This window comes from Acomys russatus, chromosome 19, assembly GCF_903995435.1.
Source record: "Acomys russatus chromosome 19, mAcoRus1.1, whole genome shotgun sequence".
Classification (NCBI taxonomy): domain Eukaryota; kingdom Metazoa; phylum Chordata; class Mammalia; order Rodentia; family Muridae; genus Acomys; species Acomys russatus.
This window is the reverse complement of record NC_067155.1, coordinates 24,413,811-24,433,925: the sequence shown is the minus strand read 5'-3', so window position 1 is coordinate 24,433,925 and position 20,115 is coordinate 24,413,811. Positions and strand designations below refer to the sequence as shown.

At 46.8% G+C, this 20,115-nt stretch overlaps 2 protein-coding genes and 1 pseudogene across 3 annotated transcripts in view; 2 read left to right on the top strand and 1 right to left on the bottom strand.

Annotated features, from left to right (window-relative positions):
• Window positions 1-480: 480 nt before the first annotated feature.
• On the bottom strand, window positions 481-16,594 carry Zar1l (zygote arrest 1 like). 2 transcript variants are annotated; one of them, XM_051161960.1, is made up of 4 exons: window positions 15,956-16,594; window positions 15,002-15,118; window positions 10,498-10,572; window positions 481-701 (listed from the first exon to the last, which is right to left on the bottom strand). In XM_051161960.1, the coding sequence occupies exons 1-4, from the start codon at window positions 16,592-16,594 to the stop codon at window positions 558-560; spliced, it is 975 nt and encodes a 324-aa protein (XP_051017917.1). In that variant the 3' UTR covers window positions 481-557. The 2 variants fall into 2 exon arrangements, with proteins under 2 accessions (XP_051017917.1, XP_051017918.1); XM_051161961.1 differs by having other exon boundaries at window positions 15,002-15,094; window positions 15,977-16,594.
• LOC127203164 (profilin-1-like) lies at window positions 8,211-8,629 on the top strand (annotated as a pseudogene).
• Window positions 16,595-18,852: 2,258 nt separating the features above from the next.
• Window positions 18,853-20,115, top strand: part of Brca2 (BRCA2 DNA repair associated) — a 39,141-nt gene continuing 37,878 nt past the window's right edge. The window contains exon 1 of the mRNA XM_051162839.1: window positions 18,853-19,014. Within this exon, the coding sequence (XP_051018796.1) occupies window positions 18,948-19,014 (67 nt within the window). The 5' untranslated portion in view covers window positions 18,853-18,947. The remainder of the gene's footprint in view (window positions 19,015-20,115) is intronic.

Sequence of the window (20,115 nt, the reverse complement as noted above, 5' to 3'; positions counted from 1 at the left end):
CCTACATTCCTACTCCACTGATGTAACATTTAGCTCATAAAAGCTTGTCATGTTTAAGGCCAGCACTAGGAAGAAAGAGGCAGGCAGACCACTGTTAAGTTAGGGGCCTGGTCTACATAGCAAGTTTCAGGACAGCCAGAGACCCTGCCCCCTCCAAAATGAAAGTTAGTCATATTTTTTTTTTTAATTTTACTCAAATTTTCAAATTAACTTTAAATTTTCCCTCTCTTTCCTTCACCCTATCTTCCCCTCACCCTCTCTCTCCTCCTCATTTCTCTCTTCTATTTTGAGACTATGTAGACCAGGCTGGCCTTGAATTCAAGAGATCCATGTGCCTCTAACTCCCAAGGGCTGGAGGGGTACACCACTCCTGGATTTTTCTCTTTTTTCTTCCTGTCAAGAGCTACCACTTCCAGTATGATATTGCTGTTTTTACGCAGGAATTACCTAGTAATGTGTTGCTCATGGTCTAGTTCACATACAGTTATTTATTCAGAGCCAAGTGGCACAGAGGACTACACCACCCTTGAGTCTACAAACCAGACATGGTACCGCTGTCACTGGACAGAATTAAAGCCGTAGAAAATGCTGCAGGACAGCTTCTTGTCTTTGCAGTGACCACAGAGCTCCTGGCGATGTGGCCTCCTGAGATCAACATGTCTTTTCTTTTGAGAACAGGAACAACGAGATCTTGAGCAGGTCTTTTTGGAGGCAAAGTTAGAACAGTAAATGGTCAGCTGGTGTTCCAAGTGTAGCCCCCAGCTGAAAATACCCACCCCCCTCCATCCCATGGCGGTGTCGCTCTCCAACTCCCACAAGACGCCTATTTCCAAGTTATGCAAACCGTCCATCTCCCTTCAAATGTCACCTGAGCGATCAATAGTAAAATATGGGGAAGTGACATCTTAGAGAGTCTCTGTGTGTCATTTTATATATCTACAGCCAGTGGGGATAAAAGGCCGAGTGCGTATCATTTAATTAAAAGAACCGGGGTCTCAACCAAGGGAGAGTTTTCTCTCTAGATATTGTTGGGGATTGGTCTGGTACTCTGCCCATTTGGATGCTAAATTCTAGACCCCAAGATCTATTTGCAGTCTGGACTCCTGTACACCAAATGATGTTGTATAATTTTTGCTTTCCAGTTATCTCTGATTGGTTAATAAAAAGGCTGGACAGCCTATAACTGGGCAGAGCTTTGTTCTTGAGGTTGGGGCTTTAGAAGGAACATGAGGGAAAAGAAGATGAAGAAAGAGGATGTGGCCTGCTGGACCAGATCCAGCTCAGACAGGAGGACATATTGGCAAGTAACTTGCAGCTGGGAGGTAGCCAGACTAGCTTAGGAAATTAGTTTAGGGCTGGAGAGATGGCTCAGAGGTTAAGAGCACTGCCTGCTCTTCCAAAGGTCCTGAGTTCAATTCCCAGCAACTACATGGTGGCTCACAGCCATCTATAATGAGATCTGGTGACTTCTTCTGGCACACAGGCATACATGCAGGCAAAACACTGTATACTTAATAAATACATCTTTGAAAATAGAAAGAACATTAATCTAAATCATACCTGCCCTGTTATTGTGCTAAACGCTGATTAAATAAGTCTGTAGGTCTCTGTCTCAATTACTGGAGGGTTAGCCAGGTCATAGTAAAAGCCTTCTAGAAGTTAATAAATATTCAACAACAAGATATCATGCTGACAATGACTAGACAGCTTGGAAGAAACTTTTGAGGAAGCTAAGTTCACTGTGAATGACTATCTATTGTCTATAAGTTACAAATGTATTTATCTAGTGTGGGGTGGTGTTAAAAAATCCAAGTTAGCTGAAGCTAGCCATTGCTCAGCTATATTATTTATATGTTTGCTGATGAAAGTAGCCAAATAGGTCAAGTTAAGAAAATTTTCCACTGCTGCACCCCATTGCTGCTACCCCACCCTACTCAGAATCCACTAGCTCAAGATAGTTCCTAGAATAACCTCACCTTCATGCCCACCCCTATCTCACCCTAACATGTGTTAGGGCTGGCCGCCTCCCCTCAGGGCTGCTCCCTCACTCCTTCCCACACTCTGTTCAATCTACCCAATCCCCTTAGAGGTTAATTTTGTTAGCCAGTTAGATTTGTACTAATTGCTGTTGCTGAATTATGCTTCTGTAAAGGTTATTTAAACCCACTGCTTTGGCTACTTGGGGTCCTCAATTCTTCTGAGGTTGGTGGACCCCGCCGTGTCAGCTCAATTAAACTCCTTTGCTTTTGCATCGACTCTGGACTCTGACTCTCACTGGGCTTCCAGGAATAGACTCTGACGATCTGAGTCTAGCAGTGTGACTTGAGTGTGGAGGTCACAAGACAACTAGGTTCTCCCCTTCCGTCATGTGGGCCCTGGGACGGGCGTCAGATCAGATGTGGCTGAAAGCATCTTTGCCTGCTTGGCCTATATTGCTGGTCTGGTCCAGGAAGCTAAATGGTTTTCTTCTCAGATATACACCATCTCATCTTTACTAATATTTAAAGCCTTTCAGTCAAGAGGCTGTCCTATAGGGCCAAGCACAACTTCCAGGTCAGTGCCAGCCTTAGGTGCACACTGATCTACTTTTCTGACTGCTGGGAGCCTCGTGGAAGATGGCCAGGCTTACCTTCCGGAGATGTGGAAAGGTAGCACTGCATTGTCTCAATGGGGTGCCTTTATCAGACAAGTCGCACCGGCTCTTCCCTAATGAAGGGGCGTCCTTCCTTACAAATTAATTACAAAATAGGGTCCTGCCTGCCTGACACGGGTCCAAATACCTGGTACTAGGTTTTCTCCAGTGCTGAAATAATCCAATTCACATCAAATTTTAAAAATATATAAAAGCAGGTTTATTTGGGAAGAGCTCTTGGGCAGGTTCACTAGTCTCAGGAGACAAAGCCAGAGAAATCGACGTAAAGACAGGGAGACAAAGAGAAAAGGCAGAGAGAGAGAAAGAAAGAGCTCGTGCATGGGGACTGCATTTCCCAGGAGGTGGCTGGTGATGCTTGTATCCACAACACACCTGGCACACCAGGCAGGTGGCAGCTGATGACATAAGCAGTTGCTAGGTCCCTGAGAGCAGGCCAGTAGAATAGCCTGTGTACATACTAACAGGGTTAGGGCTAAAGGTCCAGAGTTTGAAACCTACCATCCCAGCCTTTTGTTGATAATAAATGGATAAGGTGTGATGTAATCATCTATGACTACTTCCTGTTGACATTGGGGAATCTGTACTGGGGTCCCAAAAATGCTGAAATGTTGGCCAAGTCTGAAAATAGCAGGCTCTTGTACTTGCTGTCCAGGCTCTGTGGGACCATCTGGGACTTGGAAAGTGCAGGGAGCTGAGAGGAGAAAGAGAGAGACAGACACACACACACACACACACACACACACACACACAGAGAGAGAGAGAGAGAGACAGAGACAGAGAGACAGAGACACACACACACACACAGAGACACACACACACAGAGAGAAGACAGAGAGAGACACACACACAGAGACAGAGAGATACACACATACAGAGAGAGAGACAGAGACAGAGAGAGAGAGAGAGACAGAGAGAGGGATCTGGGGTAGCTGGTGGTCCTCTGTGACTTCTCCGGATAGCTGTTTCACACTCACTCGGTCTATGAAGGCAGACTCCCATTCCTTAGCGGGGGTTCTCACTCCACCTGATTTGGTAACCCCAGATCTTGTTAGGAGCTTCACAGTCACATAGCCCTCAGGGAAGATAACAAGCCAGACCCTTTCCTGATAAGGAACTGGACCAGCAAGCACAGGGAATTCCTGGAGGTAACCCACCCTATGCTGAGAATCTAGCCTCCAGCAAATGGCCTTTGATTGTACCTAGAAGTCATCCCCTCACACAGAGGATAACTAAGTACACAATCAGACCCGCCTGCCAACTGGTTTCGAACATCCGCCTGCTTCAGTTAACACTTTGGTGTCATCAGGGGCTTGTGGAGGTCCACTGCCTTCTGAGACCTGCAGTCTCATTCTAAAAAGAGCTAAGCCATGACACCCTGTGGAAACTCATTTTCCACCTTCTCTGGAAAAGCCTGGAATCTGACCTAGGGCCCTGAGCCTTGGATCTCACCCTAAAGTGCCCTAGCCACTCCCGAGCAAGAACCGTTCTTGTCTGGAGGCAAGCAGTGCCTGGACTAGTTAGTCCACCAAATGTGGGACACCCACCAGATACAGAATGGCAGTCCTTTTAAATGTCACAGAAAAAAGTATATTCCTTTTTTTTTTAAACTTTTGAACAAAATTTACCCCTAGGCATCTAATAAAATGGAAAGATTGGCTAACCAGACAATAGAAACTGTTTTTCTAACCGTTTTGTCTTTCTGCCTTTGTTTTTACTTTCTTATCAAGAACTTTTCAGATGTAACTTTGTTGCTAGGTGACCCTTAACCTGAAACTGCTGCCAAGGGTCATTCAGTCAAGTTTACCACTAAGTTCCATTCCATTTGTCAATAAAAACATGACTAAAAATTAATCATAGTTCATATTATGACTTACAAATAAAGTGTTTGAGTAAGCTCCACATAGTGACGAAAGAGCTAAAACTGCCCTGACTCACAATGTTTGACATAATGAGAAAACACTGACCTTTGATAAAGAAGGCATATACACTGATACCAATCTAATGACTTATAAATAAATGATTGTTTAAGATTGATGACAACATTATTACACTACATCCTGTATTTTAAATTATATGAAAAAAAATATAACCACACACACACACACACACAAAAAAAAAAAAAAAAATCCCCCGTTTCAAAATGTGAATAAGAACCTGGCTCATTTGCTTACAAAATACTTTTAGACTTAAACTTTCCCTTGAGTTGGTCTGTTTGTCACCTGCCTATCTTCTGCCCACCAATGCTTTAAGAACTCCCAAGGACCTATACCCGAATGAGACGTCCGCGGCAGCTGCTCCCTTAAGATTTAGAGGACGCCCAGATCAACCACCTTGTCTCCAGGCCCAGAAGAATGAGGCTGCACCATGGCAGCCATGCGCAACTCTATTGGACTGGACATGGGTTTCTGTTTTCTCCTTTCCCTATTATTCACTTCTGTCCAGAATACCTCTTACACGTAGAGACCCCCACTTATAACACACAGTCCCCCAGAACAGGGCTGGGAAATTGCTCCATAGCAGGCTGTCGGAAGCCAATGAGACCTCCCCTCACTCCTATTTCCATCCCTCCTCCTTCATTTAATGACTTTTTTTTTTTTTTTTTTTTTTTTTGGTCTCCTTCCTGGATGCCCAAAGAAAGTTCTTGTAAAGAGTGGCCAGACAGGGCTAGAGAGATGGCTCAGAGGTTTAGAGCACTGGCTGTTCTTCCAAGGGTCCTGAGTTCAATTCCCAGCAACCACATGGTGGCTCATAACCTTCTATAATGAGATCCTGTGCCCTCTTCTGGCCTCAAGGTGTACATGCAGACAGAATACTGTATAGATAATAAATAAATCATTTTAAAAAAGAATGGCCAGACAGATTTGGAGGCTGCTCGTACTGGTCCTGCCAATACCATTTGCCAGACATAGAACCTGGCCCTGATTCCCTCTTCTATTTTCAAGGTGGGGCCCTCTGCCTCTACCTCCTGGACCTACGGACTCTCCGGTGGGAAACGGCCTCTGCTGATAAACGTTACCGTTGCTTCAACTCTGCACACCCAGTGAGCACAGCTGATATCCAGAGAAAATATATCCTGATTACCTAACCCCTGGAGATAGGGAGAGTAGAAGAGATAATTGAACACTCCTCCAAGGCTGGCAATAGAATTTACAGAGCTATCTGCCTGCCTCTGCCTCCCCAGTGCTGAGATTAATGTCCTGTGCCAGCACACCCTGCTGCCGTTGCCTCTTTGATATCCCCTCTCCTAAATAATACATTTTTTGTCTCTGACCTTGCTTTCCTGGCTCTTTAATGTCACTCAACCTGGCTGCTTTGGAGATTCCTGGCTGTGTCTCCCCCCTGGGACTAGCTCGTAACTGCCACTTATAGCTTCTCCCATAAACCGGCCAAATAAACTCACCATTCACCAGCCGCCCTGAGCCTGCTGTTGCTGTAACATCGTACCTTTTTCAGATAATCCTCTTTGGCATGGCAAACTGTGTCAAGGCACCTGGGACACATTCTGTAGGGGAGTTAAATCCCCTAGACTGCAACAAAAATCATAACCCTTGATACCTCATCCCAACCCCAGTGCCCTGCAGTCCATAGCCCCATGGTTCTTTGCGGTACTCAAGTCTACCACTGCCTACGTGCTAGTAGGTCAGGAGTTTTCACATGATGCTTCTATCCCCCGACTTGAGCATGATACATGGCAAAGAGCCCCTACCGACTCTGGTCCTGAACTCGACAGCCGCCCGGCATAATGAAAGGGCAGTTCAAATCTTGCCCCTCCTGGCTGCTGCAGGAATAACTGTGGGTGTCGCCACAGGGTTAGCAGGACTGAACGCTTTCTTGACCTTGTTTCGGCAGTTTTCTTCCCGGTTCATCCAGGACCTCTAGCATGTGTCCCAAAGCATAGTCACCCTTCAAGGACAAAATGACTCCTTGGCAAAGGTGCTACTCCAAAACAGATGGGGACTAGATCCTTCTTACAACTGAAAAAAGGTGGCCTTGGCCTCTTCCTCCAAGAGGAATGCTGCTTCTATGTCAATCAATCAAGCAAAATCCAACAACTCCAAACAGACCTCCAAAAACCTAAGAAACGACTCAGTACCTCCAACCCCTGGGCCTTTGAGAACCCCCATATGGAAGTGGATATTGCCCTTCCTGAGCCCTCTCCCCACTCTCCTGTGTTTACAATCTCACCTTGATTTATCAATTTCTCCTCTGCATTTCTCCAATGGCAAATTCAAAAGATCGCTAATCAATTAATCAGTTACTGTTATAGAACTACCAACTGTTGGAGGAAGGTCCCACTGTGCTTTCAAATGCTGATGTCAGTGCCCTGAGGTCTGGTTACCGCCCTGCCATGGGAATTGCTCTGAATGTTGAACTGTCTCCTGTCACCATGTGATGATAAGGAATGTTCCCCAATTATCCCTGTTGGCTAAATAAAGATGCTGGAGCCTGTGACTGGGTAGAGGAGAGGGCGGTGGAGCTTTAGGGTCACAGCCTGGGGTCCAGAGAGGAGAGAAAGCAGAAGAGGTAGTAAGAGAAAGCCGGAGAGAGATGAGGTACCCTAAGGCAAGGTGGTCCTGAGCATCAGGATCAGCCTGATGGAGCAGAAGCTGCTCCTGCAGTCATCAGCTTGGCAAGTGATTGGTTTTTATGTGAGTTTTAAAGGTACTAGGATTAAAGTAGCTCAGAATCTGCCCAGCATAGTGCTTACAGCTTAAAAATAAATCACAGTCTCTCTGTGTCAGTCATTGGGGGAACTAGCTGATTAAAGAAAATTACTGCCTAAATAATTCACTGTATTGATTACTATAGAAAGAATAATTCCTTTTTCTACAACCAGCATCTAGCCACAGAGTCTGAGGCTCACAACTATCAAATGTGCCCTGATGATGAGGATGGACAGTGCCCCAAAAATGATGATGCCCCAAGACATCAGGGAGTAGTCTAAAGGGCCTAAGGCCCTCGTTCTTGCCTCACCATCACCCCTTTCTAGCTCCCCAGGGACCTAGTGACAGCAGGATATGTCATCACTAGCTGCCAAGATGAAACACATTTCCCTGTTGCCATGAGTCACATGGCCTCCTTATGTGCATGCACTACATCCCTTTATGAAAAGCTAGTGCCTCCTCTCCCTGCCACCTTCCCCCAGGGGCAGCCTCTGTATACTTCTGCCCCAAAACTCCCACATGAGAGCTGTCCCATGGCATGACTTTGTGGCATCCATCACTTAGATTGTAACACTAATTCCAGGCCAGCCAGGATGTTGTCTCAAAAAAAAAAACAAATTTAAAAAATCACATGAAAATGACTACCCTTGCTGGGTACCAGTAGCTCACACTATAATCCAGCACTCAGGAGTCTGAGGCAGGAGGATTTCCATGAACTCAAGGTCAACTTAGGCTAAATATTGAGTTCCAAGTTGGCTTGGACAATGGGGTAAGACCATCTCAAAGACCAATGCACAACAATGCTTAATAGGAGGGAGGAAGTGGGAGAGCATGTGGCCTGAGCTCTCTGCTTCTCCTACCCACTAGGAGAGCATTCCCAGCAGCAGGAAACCATGGAATGGTGGAAAGCCTACATCAGCAGCCTCATGGCAGACAGCACCTGTCAGGACACAGCCATCATAGGCCACATAGACTCGCCGTCCATCTGGACCACTGTCCCCTGGGAATACCTTTGTTAGCATTATGCTAGCTGAAGTTGGTGTCCTGGCAAAGACAGGTCAAGATTTTTCCTGAATGGCCTAACAATTTGGAGACAGAAATGTTCTGTGATCTGAGACTCACTGCTGCAGGACGGGAATTTGCACTGGATCTTTGTACCAAGATCACTGGAGGAGCCTGTACCTTCAGTGTGACTGTCACTGTGACTGCCAAGACACTTGACCTGCTGATGGGCAAAGAAGGTGTCCATGGCAGGCTGATCAATAAGAAATGTTATGAAATCGCCTCTCACCTGCAGTCTTCCCAGTACTGACCTCATCTGTCCCTCCCCCACTGCTCCCTTCAGTTTTTGCACCCCTTCTTTTCATACTCACACATGCACACACGCACATGCACTCACGTGCACAGACATGCACACACAAATTCACATGCACTCACACATGCACATACACTCACACACACACTCACATGCACTCACACACACGCACTCACACATACACATACACTCACACACACGCACATGCACACACACTTACACAAGCATACACAGACACCATTATTTTTTGGGCTATTTCCCCATTTCCCTTACTGTTGCCGAAACCACATGGGCTGGGAGCTAGGTCTGGATAGAGTGATATCTCCCCCTACCAACACCCCCTCCTGTGTATGTTTGGAAAAAAATTTTGTTTGGAGGTATTTTTTTAGCTTTATGGGTTTTTTTCTGAATAAAAAAAAAAAGGATTCTACTAATAAAAAAAAGTTGGAGGGAAAAAAAGACTAATGTTTCCAAGAAAGATAGCAGAGATTTTTTGTGTTTATTTTTTATTTTGTTGTTATTTGTTTTTGTTTTGTTTGTTTGTTTCAGTTTTGAGACAGTCTCCACGTATCATTAGAGTTCACTACTCTATAGACCAGGCTGACCTTGAACTCACATACACCCACCTGCCTCTGCCTTCTTAGTGCTGAGATTAGTTCTAGGAATAAAGTCATGAGCCACAAAACTCCCTGAGCAAAGTTTGATTTTGTTTTTTTGGTTTTTCGAGACAGAGTTTCTCTGTGTATCCCTAGCTTGGTTGTCCTGGACTCGCTTTGTAGACCAGGCTGGCCTTGAACTTACAGTGATCCACCTGCCTCTGCCTCCCTAGTGCTGGGATTAAAAGGAACTTTTATTCACCTGTTTCAATTTTTGTCTCAAAGGCTTACTGCCTTCTTCTGCTAACCTGAGCCTAGCTTCCGTACAATCTAACCTCGGCCTAGAATGTTTTCAGTCTGAGACTTATTGCTTAATAAGTTCACCCTTTCTTGTTCTTTCTGAGCTCTGGGCTGGCTGGGCCAACTCAGATATTCTGGCTTAAACTCCTCTCCCAGCTGACTTACTCAATCTGGCTTCTCTCTCAGCATCTGAATTGCTCTGCTTGGCCTCAAACTAACTCCTGCAATCTTTTTTTTTTTTTAAATCTTTTGCCTCTTCCTCATTCTCTGGCTAATTTGGTCTTCACCTCAGTTCTTTCTCTGCAACCTGTCTCTCTAACACTGTCCTGTTTAAAAAATAAAATTAAAAAACTGCCTCCTCTCTCTCTCTGTGTTGCTCCCTTTACTTTCCTCTCTGCTCTCATGAGAACTGGGTGTATCCTAGTCTGTCAAATCTTTATCTGGTTGGTCACTTTTTCTGCCACTCAATTAGATAACATTTAAAAACAAAACAAAACAAAACAAAACATGGTGGCTTCTGTGTCAGCCTGGTCTACAAAGCGAGTCTAGGACAGCCAAGGCTACACAGAAAAATCCTGTCTGGAAAAACAAGTAAAAAAAAGTAGTGAGACTTCTCCATCTTCCTCTGTAAAGAAATTAATGGAATGTATGTCTTTGTTCCTTTTCCTAAAATAATCTAAGCTTTCATACATATGGAAAGCCTGGGGGCTGGAGAGATGGCTCAGCGGTTAAAAGCACTGACTGCTCTTGAAGAGGACCTGGGTTCAATTCCCAGCACCCACATGACAGCTTACAACTGTCTGTAACTCCAAGATCTGACACCCTCACACAGACATACATGCAGGCAAGACACCAATACACATTAGATAAATAAATAAATGAAAAAATTTTAAAAAGATCCAAACACTGGGATGGAGACCTCATGCAGATAAATGGAAACAGGATGGACAAAGCATTCTATATGCTTACCTGACACTGGATTGTTTCTACTCGGTAAGGATTAAAACTCTTCCGGCACTTGCTACAGAGCTGTTTGAAATAAACCTAAAGAGAAATTGGCCTTTTTAGTACAAGCTGACATATGCATACATTTCCTAGGTTCCCAGTTTCCTTTTTCATAATTTGCCTATTTTTATATTTTACTTAATATTTTGTGTAGGAGTGTTTGTCTACATGTTCGCATGTGCACTGCACTGCACTGAGTGTGCGCAGTGCCCACAGAGATCAGAGCAGGACGTCATGTCCGTTAGAACTGGAGTTACAAGTGGTTGTTATCTGCCCTGTAGGTGGGGGGAACTGAAAGGGAGTCCTCTGTGCCAGCAGTGAGTGCTCTTATCCATGGAGCCATCTCTGTAGGCTAGCCCTAAGTTTGTTTGTTTCTTTGTTTGTTTGGTTTTGCTTTTCAAGACATGGTTTCTCTGTGTAGCCTTGGCTGTCCTGGACTCCCTTTGTAGGCCAGGCTGGCCTTGAACTCACAGAGAACCGCCTGCCTCTGCCCTCCTAGTGCTGGGATTAAAGGCGTGCATCACCACTCCAGGGAAGCCCCAAGTTCTTAACTCACACAATAGGTTCCTTCATTTTGTACTTTGCTTGTCTTGTATGTAACCTCTACCCTTGAGGGATTTTTAATTCTTTCCCAATTTTATTTTCATGTGCATGTTTTTTTTTTCTTAGTTTTGTTTGCCACCGTGTGTCTGTACCGTGTGCATGCCTTGGCATCAGAGGCCAGAAGAGGGCGCTGGATCCCTTAGCACTGGAGTTACAGATTTGCACACTATCACGTGGGTGGAGGGACTGAGCCAATCTCCAGCCTCGTACTTGGAGTTTTAATCTCTGTGTGTTCCATCGGTCACTTACCCTTATTCTGAGTTGCATTTTCCTTTCTTGTAAGATTGAGACAGCATTATTTTTTCTATAGTCCTAGTGAGTATTCAGCAACATAGACAAAGAACTCATACAGCTGGACGGTGGTGGCACATGCCTTTAATGCCATCTCTTAGGAGGCAGAGGCAGGCAGATCTCTGTGAGTTGGAGACCAGCCTCTACAAAGCGAGTTCCAGGACAGCTAGAGCTGTTACACGGAGAAACCCTGTCTCGAAAAACAAAACAAAAACGAACTCACACTGGGCTGGAGAGATGGCTCAGAGGTTAAGAGCACTGGCCGCTCTTCCAAAGGTCCTGAGTTCAATTCCCAGCAACCACATGGTGGCTCACAGCCATCTGTAATGAGATCTGGTGCCCTCTTCTGGCCTGAAGGTGTACATGCAGGCAGAGCACTGTATACATAATAATAAATAAATATATCTTTAAAAAAAAAAAAAAAGAACTCATATTACTACTCCATGGAAAGCAGCTGTCACTAGTTCTATTCAGTGTATGAGCCAGTGACTCCTTCTGTCCCAGCCATTTTGCCCTGAAATCTGGAATTTTCCCCTTAATTTAAATATCTGTGGCTACCTATCAGCACCATCTGCTTTGCACGTTGTCTCCTGGCCATTTTCCCCCTGGTTTTCTTGGCAATGTCCTCTGGCTTTCTTTCTTTTTTTGAGGAAGGATCTCCACTCTGTCGGTCCGGCTGGCCTGGACCTTGCTATGTAGACCAAACTAGCAGAGATGGTCTAGTCTTTGCCTCCAAGTCAGGGGATTAAAAGTATGTGCCAGCAGACCTGGACTTTCTGTTAATACATTTCCTTTTGTTGTGGTGACTCCCAACCATAAATGTATTTTTATTGCTGCTTCATAACTGTGATTTTGCTAATGTTATGAATAGTAATGTAAATCTGCATTTTCTAATATCTTTGTGTGTGTGTGTGTGTGTGGTTTTTCTTTGTTTTTTTTTAAATAGATTTTCAAGATTTATTTATTTATTATGTATACAGTGCTTGCCTGCGTGATAGAAAAGGGCATAAGATCACATTATAGATGGTTATGAGCCACCATATGGTTGCTGGGAATTGAACTCAGGACCTCTGGATGAGCAGTCAGTGCTCTTATGCATGGAGCCATCTCTCCAGTTCCCAGCCCCGCCCCCTCCCATGAGTGGTTTTTCAAGACAAGGTTTCTCTGTGTACCCCTGGCTGTCCTGGACTCCCTTTGTAGACCAGACTGGCCACGAACTCACAGAGATCTGCCTGCCACTGCCTCCTGAGTGCTGGGATTAAAAACGTGCACCACTGCTGTCTGGCTTGTTTTCTAACATCTTACACACATGTGGAGAATAATCTCATTTGGACAGGAGGGTGTAGGCCATCAGTCAGGCTAATCTTCCACTTCTCTGTTGTTTCTGCACTGCTGCCAAGCCATGGGCCCCATTGCACCCATGACCACACTGAGCTTTTGTCTGCACTGCTCCTATGAGAACATAGTTATTTGTTGTTTGGAGTTTGAGAAGGTTGTACTATTCCAGGCCAACTAGACCTCCATAGTGGAGACTCTTTCTCCTCCTGCTGAGGAGCTGAAGTGCAGCTACATAGATAGAGCACAGACCCAGCACTACACGGTGAGTAGCTGGCTTTCTTGCTACCACAGGCATGGGTGGGGAAGACAAACTTTGCATGTTTTGTGAAGTCTAGTCTATGTGCAAGAAGAAAAATAATTCTTCAAGAAAATAAGCTGGACACGGTGTCCCAGCACTCAAAGGCAGAGGCAGAAGGAGCTCTGTGAGTTCGAGGCCAGACTGGTCTACAAAGCAAGTCTACACAGAGAAACCCTGTCTCAAAAAAAGAAAGAAAGAAAGAAGTGAATAGGGCTGGAGAAATGGTTCAGTGGTTAAGAGCACTGTCTGCTCTTCCAAAGGACCGGGCTTTAATTCCCAACACCCACATAGCAGCTCACAACTGTGTGTCACTCCAGTTCCAAGGGATCTGACACCTTCACACAAATGCACATAAAAAAATAATTAAATGAAAAAGAAAGTAGTTAATAGACACTAAAACAAAACCAGCCTGATAATGAATTCCAAAGACATTATCAGTTGTTTTTATGAAGGAGCTTAATGTCTTGACAGAAAGGCCTGACCTGACATTGGCAGAGACGACAGACCTCTTAAAATGACCTTAGGATAGCTAGGTTCCATGGTGCACACCTTCACTGCCAGCATGTGGGAGAAAGAAGCAAGCAAAGCTCTGTGGGTTCCAGGCCACCCAGGCCTACAAAACAAAACAAAACAAAACAAAACAAAAACCGGCCTAAAGCCATGGTTATTTAAAAGTAGGTTATACTTTTAATTTATACAAAGAACTCCAGCAAGAAATGTCAAGATTTAGTCTCAGAGCAGACCAGCTTGGTAGGGAAAGAAAAAAAAAAAAAAAAACATGGGGGAGGCCTCTAGAGTAGATGGGGACACCCTCGTTTACCCTACACATAAGTAGGACATTTTCTGAGGCTTTGAGTCACACACTGTCACCTAGAACATCACATTACAGAGCTGCAAGACAAGGGCCCAACTGGCAAACTTGACATTTAGACTAAGTATTTACTAGACACTGGGGCGGCTTTTGTTTTGTGTCACTTTGTAGCTCTGAACTCACTATGTAGACCAGGCTGGCCTGAACTGGCTATGTAGACCAGGCTGGCCTGAACTCACTATGTAGACCAGGCTGGCCTGAACTGGCTATGTAGACCAGGCTGGCCTGAACTCACTATGTACACCAGGCTGGCCTGGAACTCACAGATTTTCTTGCTCCTGTCTCCCACTCCCAAGTGCTGGGATCTGTGGTTTGCCACCATGCCCGGTTGTTTGTTTTTTGAGATATGTGTAATGTTAGGTTTCAAACCTGGGACAAGTTGCTTTGGGTATGCGCCTAGTTCACATACCAAAGCAGACCTGGCCTCTGGGTTCTCCCAGCATCCCTCAGTCCCTACCAGTTCCAAGGCATGGCTGGCGTACCCTGCTCTCTGCCCTGAATTTTCTGGCCCAGGGGCTGGGCTGCCTTCCCCTGGAGGCTCTTCCCTGTATAGCCAGACATTTTGCTTACCCACCCTTCTCTTGGTTCTTTGTAGCTTTGGTCTCCTGGCTGCTATAGTTGAGTCCCGCCTCTCTCTTCCCTCCCCCTCTCCCCATGTGGGTCAGGGTCATGACCACTCTGGACTCTCTCCCAGATGTGTCTGCCTCTGGCTAGGTCTCCCTTATATCTGTAATAAACTTTCTCCTCCACCACACCTAGGAGCAGTCATGTCCTTTCCTTTTTATTTCTTTTTCTCGTGTAACAGTCTTTTTATGTAGCCTAAGCTGGTCTCAAACCTGACCCTTCCCCTCCCAAGTGCTGTAGTTACAGGGTTTTATAGGGTCACCCATGATAGTGTACATATTTATTCAGTCATTGACGTTCACATGCAAATAGAAGTGTCACTATAAAACATATCATCACTGCCACCGTCAGCAAGGGTGCCAAGGTAGAGGGGTGGAAACCGCGGCCTCCCACTACCGCCTGTGCCTTCCAGGCCTCCCTGTCCTCCCGCCATGTTTGCTTGCCTTGTTGGTACCAGCGATGCACCACACATAAGCGCTCTCCCATCTGGTCTTACAATCTTTACAGTGAAAATAGCCATATTTTGGTTCCAAAAACTGAAAATAAAGAGAAATAGGAGTCTTTTACTAATGAGGTGGGGAGGGGCAGGGTTGGAAAGGGGTGGGGAAAGGGGCGAGGGTGGGGAGGGATGGGAGTGGGGAGGGGGGAGTGGGGAGAGGGAGGAGTAGGGAGGGGTGAGCGTGGGGGGGCACGGGTTGGGGGGCAGGGGTGGGAAGGGGCATGGGTGGGGGGCAGGAGTGGGGAGGGGCAGGGTTGGAAAGAGGGGTGGGGAAAGGGGAGAGAGTGGGGAAGGGTGGGAGTGGGGAGGGGGAGGAGTGAGGAGGGGCGAGGGTGGGGAGGGGCGAGGGTGGAGAGGAATGGGAGTGGGGAGGGGGAGGAGTGGGGAGGGGTGAGGGCAGGGTGGGATGTGAGTGGGGAGTGGTGGGGGTGGGGAGGAGTGAGGGTTGGGGGGCAGAGGTGGGGAGGGGTAGGGTGTGGATCCTCATTTCCTAACTGATGGCCTAATGTCGCAGCTTTACCTCCTGCTCTTTGCTTCCAGCCATTCTCTCTGTACCTGTTTAGCTTCAGGGCTCGCACTAGAATAGCACTAGAATAACGTTTCGAGGACACTTCCCGTCACATCTCCCAAAATAAAGCTCCAGGTTCACTTTTCACACCCTTGAAGCTCGCTGTCTCCCCATCATCACCAGCAACAATGACAGGACTGTTTAATTGAGGCTCCCCAGCCTAAATTACTAAAACTTGAAAAAGATCCAGACCATGTAAACAAAGTACTTGCTTCCAGAACTCCACCTTCCTCGCCAAAGAGAAGGTAGGAAGGGAAGGAGCGTGGACGGTGCTGGTGAGGGCTCGAGCAGAGCAAAGCCACGTTCCAGTTGGAAGATAAGCTTCCCAACTGTGGCTGTGTTTCTACATACCTGCTTGCTTTTTCTGGCCTCAGGGCTATGGGGATCTTCCTCCTCAGATTCCTTCAGCTGTGGGAGTTGCTTCTGTTTGTCACCATCTGGCCTCGATGTAGGCGGCAGCGGCTGACTGGCCTCTGCATGTCCTGTGAGCTGCTGGCTTTTGCGGTCTTCCCCATCCTTGGGTAGCTGGATCAAGCCTCTCCGGCCTACTCCCCAAGCTTCTGCGGGCTTCCTGGAGCTGGCTCTGTCCACGAGGGAGCTGCTGTGTAGGGTCCCCAGTGAGCACTGCACCGACTTGTCCACCCGAAGGCTCACCTGCACGCCCACCTCTTTGGTGTTGACTTTGCATAGCTGGAGACTCAGATCGGTGTTTGTCTGAGGGAGAGTGGCCCGAAACTGAGCTCTGTTGTAAGAGCCCACGCAGGACTCAGAGACGTTTGCTGGTACTATCGGCCTGGCTAGAAAAACGGGAGGTATAGGCCCCCCTGGACTGGCTAAAAAAATGGGAGCGCCCATGTTTTGTGACCAGTCTTGCTGTTGACCCTGCCTCCAGGGGTCAGGGTGAGTCAAAGGCTGTGTGTGCCCATAGCCTTGGCATAAGCCACAGGGAACTCGGACAAGGCGATCCATTGAGGTAATTTCCTCCCTCACCCCTCTCTGCCTCCTCATAGATTTGGTTTGGGGCTCACCCAGGTTTCCTTATTTATTCCAGGATGGACGGCCCCCTTAGCTCCCTAATTGAAGTCACCTATGTGACTGCTAATGGTTTTCCTACCTTTTCAATTTGCAGCTCTCATTTTTTTTTTCCCCCTCCAGGCTGTTTCTCATTTCCTGCCCCTTCACACAGGCTTTAATTAGTTATTTCACTCATTTGTTCTCTTGGGGACCATTTTGCTGATCTGGCATTGTTGGTGAGAAGAAAAATTAGGAAGGGCATTAAGAAAAGCAACAGAGAGTTTCCTCAAGAACTAACAATAGTAGGCGAGGTGGCACACGCCTTTCAGCCTCGCACTCTGGGGCACAACAGGTGAGTCTCTAAGTTGGAGGCCTGCCTGGTCTACAGAGTGAGTTCTAGGACAGCCAAGGGCTACATAGAGAAACCCTGTCTTGAAATCCATCCCCCCCCCCCCCCCCCCCCCCCCCCGCATCCTAGAGATTTGCTAAAATAGATTTGGCACTCTCTAGCACACACCTGTACATAGACGTAACTATATGAGGGTGCATGACCTGTACTCATCAGTCACAACGTATCTGGGCATGGAGATGCCGAACGCGTCATATACATGTTTATAAAAATGGTAACTTTAGCAAACAGCGGATGGAATTCTGTGGTGCTGGATGGTAGTCAATATGAGCAGCTGCGCTCACACAGGATAAGGTGTATTAGACAAAGCAGCTGTGAAAGGCCTTGTAGCTAGGACAAGAAACATAGTTGCCAGCTAGTGACGGCCAGGAGAGTGTGCTAACAGACATCTCTCAGAAGGTGAACGTGTCAAGGGTTCTCATTACTCCGTCCTCCTCAGACAGCTCTCTTCTCCAACTTCCTCAGAGAGGAAAGCAATTCTCTCTCTTTTTTTCTATGTAGAAATTAATTATGTTTATGTACTTTTATGAGTGCTTTGTGTGCATGTACACCTGCCCACCAGGAGAGGGCATCAGATCCCATTATAGAAGGTTGCAGAGTGCTGGGAATTGAACTCAGGACCTCTGGAAGAGCAGCCAGTGCTCTTAACTGATCAGCCGTATCTACAGCCCAATTCTTACTTATAGAGGCAATGCAGATTTCACAAAGTAAGTATATGAAGTCAAATGCTTTTGAATCCAGATGAGTTTTTACCCATTGGCAAACTAAGCATTTTACAATGTTGTAAGAAACAATCGGTAGCCGGGCAGTGGTGGCGTACACCTTTAATCCCAGCACTTGGGAGGCAGAGGCGGATCACTGTGAGTTCGAGGCCAGCCTGGTCTACAAAGCGAGTCCAGGACAGCCAAGGCTACACAGAGAAACCTTGTCTTGATGTCTTGAAAAACAAAACAAAACAAAACAAAACAAAAAAGAGCCAAATTAAAAGTGGAAAGCAAAAAGATTTAATGGGAAGAGGGCAAAAAGATCCAGTGGACCCCTGCAAAGTCCAACTTCAGGGTCGTTAAGAGGCATTAAAGTGTAAAGAGAACATCAAAGATATGCACATCTAAGATAAAGGAAGAGAAACACACAGTTTTATTCCACATCGAGAGAGGAGAAGCCACGAAGGGCCCACCCACATCCCAGGATGCCAAGACAGATGTGAGCTCCGGGCGGGGGCGCACTCTGGCCGCCGCGTAGGGACCGACAAGTGTTAGCCATGAACTGCGGCGAGGGACCCGCTCCCCCGACTTCCGGGCGGCGCTCGCGTGCGTCGCCGGGTCATGACGTCACGGGCACAGAGCGGGCTTTTCGTGGGAGCGTGAGGAGAGAAGCAGCTACTGCACCCGGAGCCGGTCAGTGAGGCCCAGAGAGCTCGGGCGCGCGACGGAGCCGTGGGGGGACGCGGCTGACATCGCGGAGGAGCCGCCGCAGACCCCACCTCAGCCCGGGGCAGGGCCCTCCCAGCTCCCTGCAGCCCGCGGGCGTCCTCCCACACGATCTGCCGCCGCGCCCCAAGAGCCTGCTCCGCTCTCGGGTTGCTGGATTACCTAACGTGTCTGTCTCAGCTCCGTAATTAAGTAAATGTAATTAATTTTAAGTAACGTTAAGAACTCTTGTTATCGGCTCCCACCATATCCACGTTTGGGTGCATGTGATGTATCTAGCAGCCTCTTGGTCTGAAACACAATTATAAAGTATCACCAGCCTCAGGATAAAGTTCCGTTCTTGAGCCTGGGCTAGTCTCCACGGACAAGCTGAATTTCCCTGTCACCAGGAAAGCAGCCCTGCGAAGTGTGTGTTACTTTCTCTTTTGCAGACTTTTTCACCAAGCATTGGAGAAATACTGTAGAGAAAATGCCCATTGAGTACAAAAGGAGACCAACTTTTTGGGAAATTTTTAAGGCGCGATGCAGCACAACAGGTATTGACGAGTTGTTGTTATAAAACTTGGTAAATTAGGTCACAGTGAGAAGATGTTTTCGGTGAAGTAAGTCAAGGTGAATTCTTGCTTTCAAAACCAACCAACCAACCAACCTAGCACCTGGGAGGCAGGGGCAGGTGGAGCGCTTTGAGTTTGAGGCCAGCCTGGTCTACAGAGCGAGATAAGGAAAGCCAAGGCTACACAGACCGACCCTGCCTCAGAAAAAAACAAGCAAAGAAATACTTGAGCTAGGTGTGATGGTTCACATTTGTAATCCTGGGAAAGCTGAGGCAGAAGACTGAGCTAGGTAGATTAACTGTGAGTTCAAGATCAGCTTGGGCCAGGCGGAGGGCCTTTAAAAACCAGCAGGTGTATCTCTGTGCGTTCCAGGCCAGCCTGGGCAACCGAGGCTATACAGAGAAACCCTGTCTCGAAAACACACACACACACAAAAAAAACAAAACAAGAGTGAAGCTTAGTCCCATCAGGTGGCTTGGTGGGTAAGAGTGTGCGTGCCATAGGTCTGATGATCAATTTGTAGCCCAGAAGCCACTGCACAGTTGTCCTCTGACTCCCAGATGTACATTCACATACATTACATACATGGTAATAACAAGATTTAAGCCTGAGCTTCATAGCAGTCCTTCTCCCTGGGCTGGTAGGAGATGCGGAGCACTCCTGTGGTTGGGTCCGCTGCCTTCTGTCAAGGAGAGGTATCAGGGGTTTGCATATCTCATTCCTTGTTGTGCAGATGTTGACGCCAATCTTTAATTATAAAAATGTGCTGGGCATGGTGGCACACGCCTTTAATCCCAGCACTTGGGAGGCAGAGGCTGGCGGATCTCTGTGAGTTTGAGGCCAGCCTAGTCTACAAAGTGAGTCCAAGACAGCCAAGGCTACACAGAGAAACCCTGTCTCAAAAAACCAAATGTGTGTGTGTCTGTGTATGTGTCTGTCCAGTGAGTGAGAAGCAGCAGTGTAGGTGAGTGGGTAGTGTTAGTCAGCAGTCCTTGCTGTGTGAGAATCTTCTCTGCCCTATTCTCAGAGATGTGTCATACTGACAGTGTTCTTCATCATTTGAGTTTTATCTATGGAGTACAT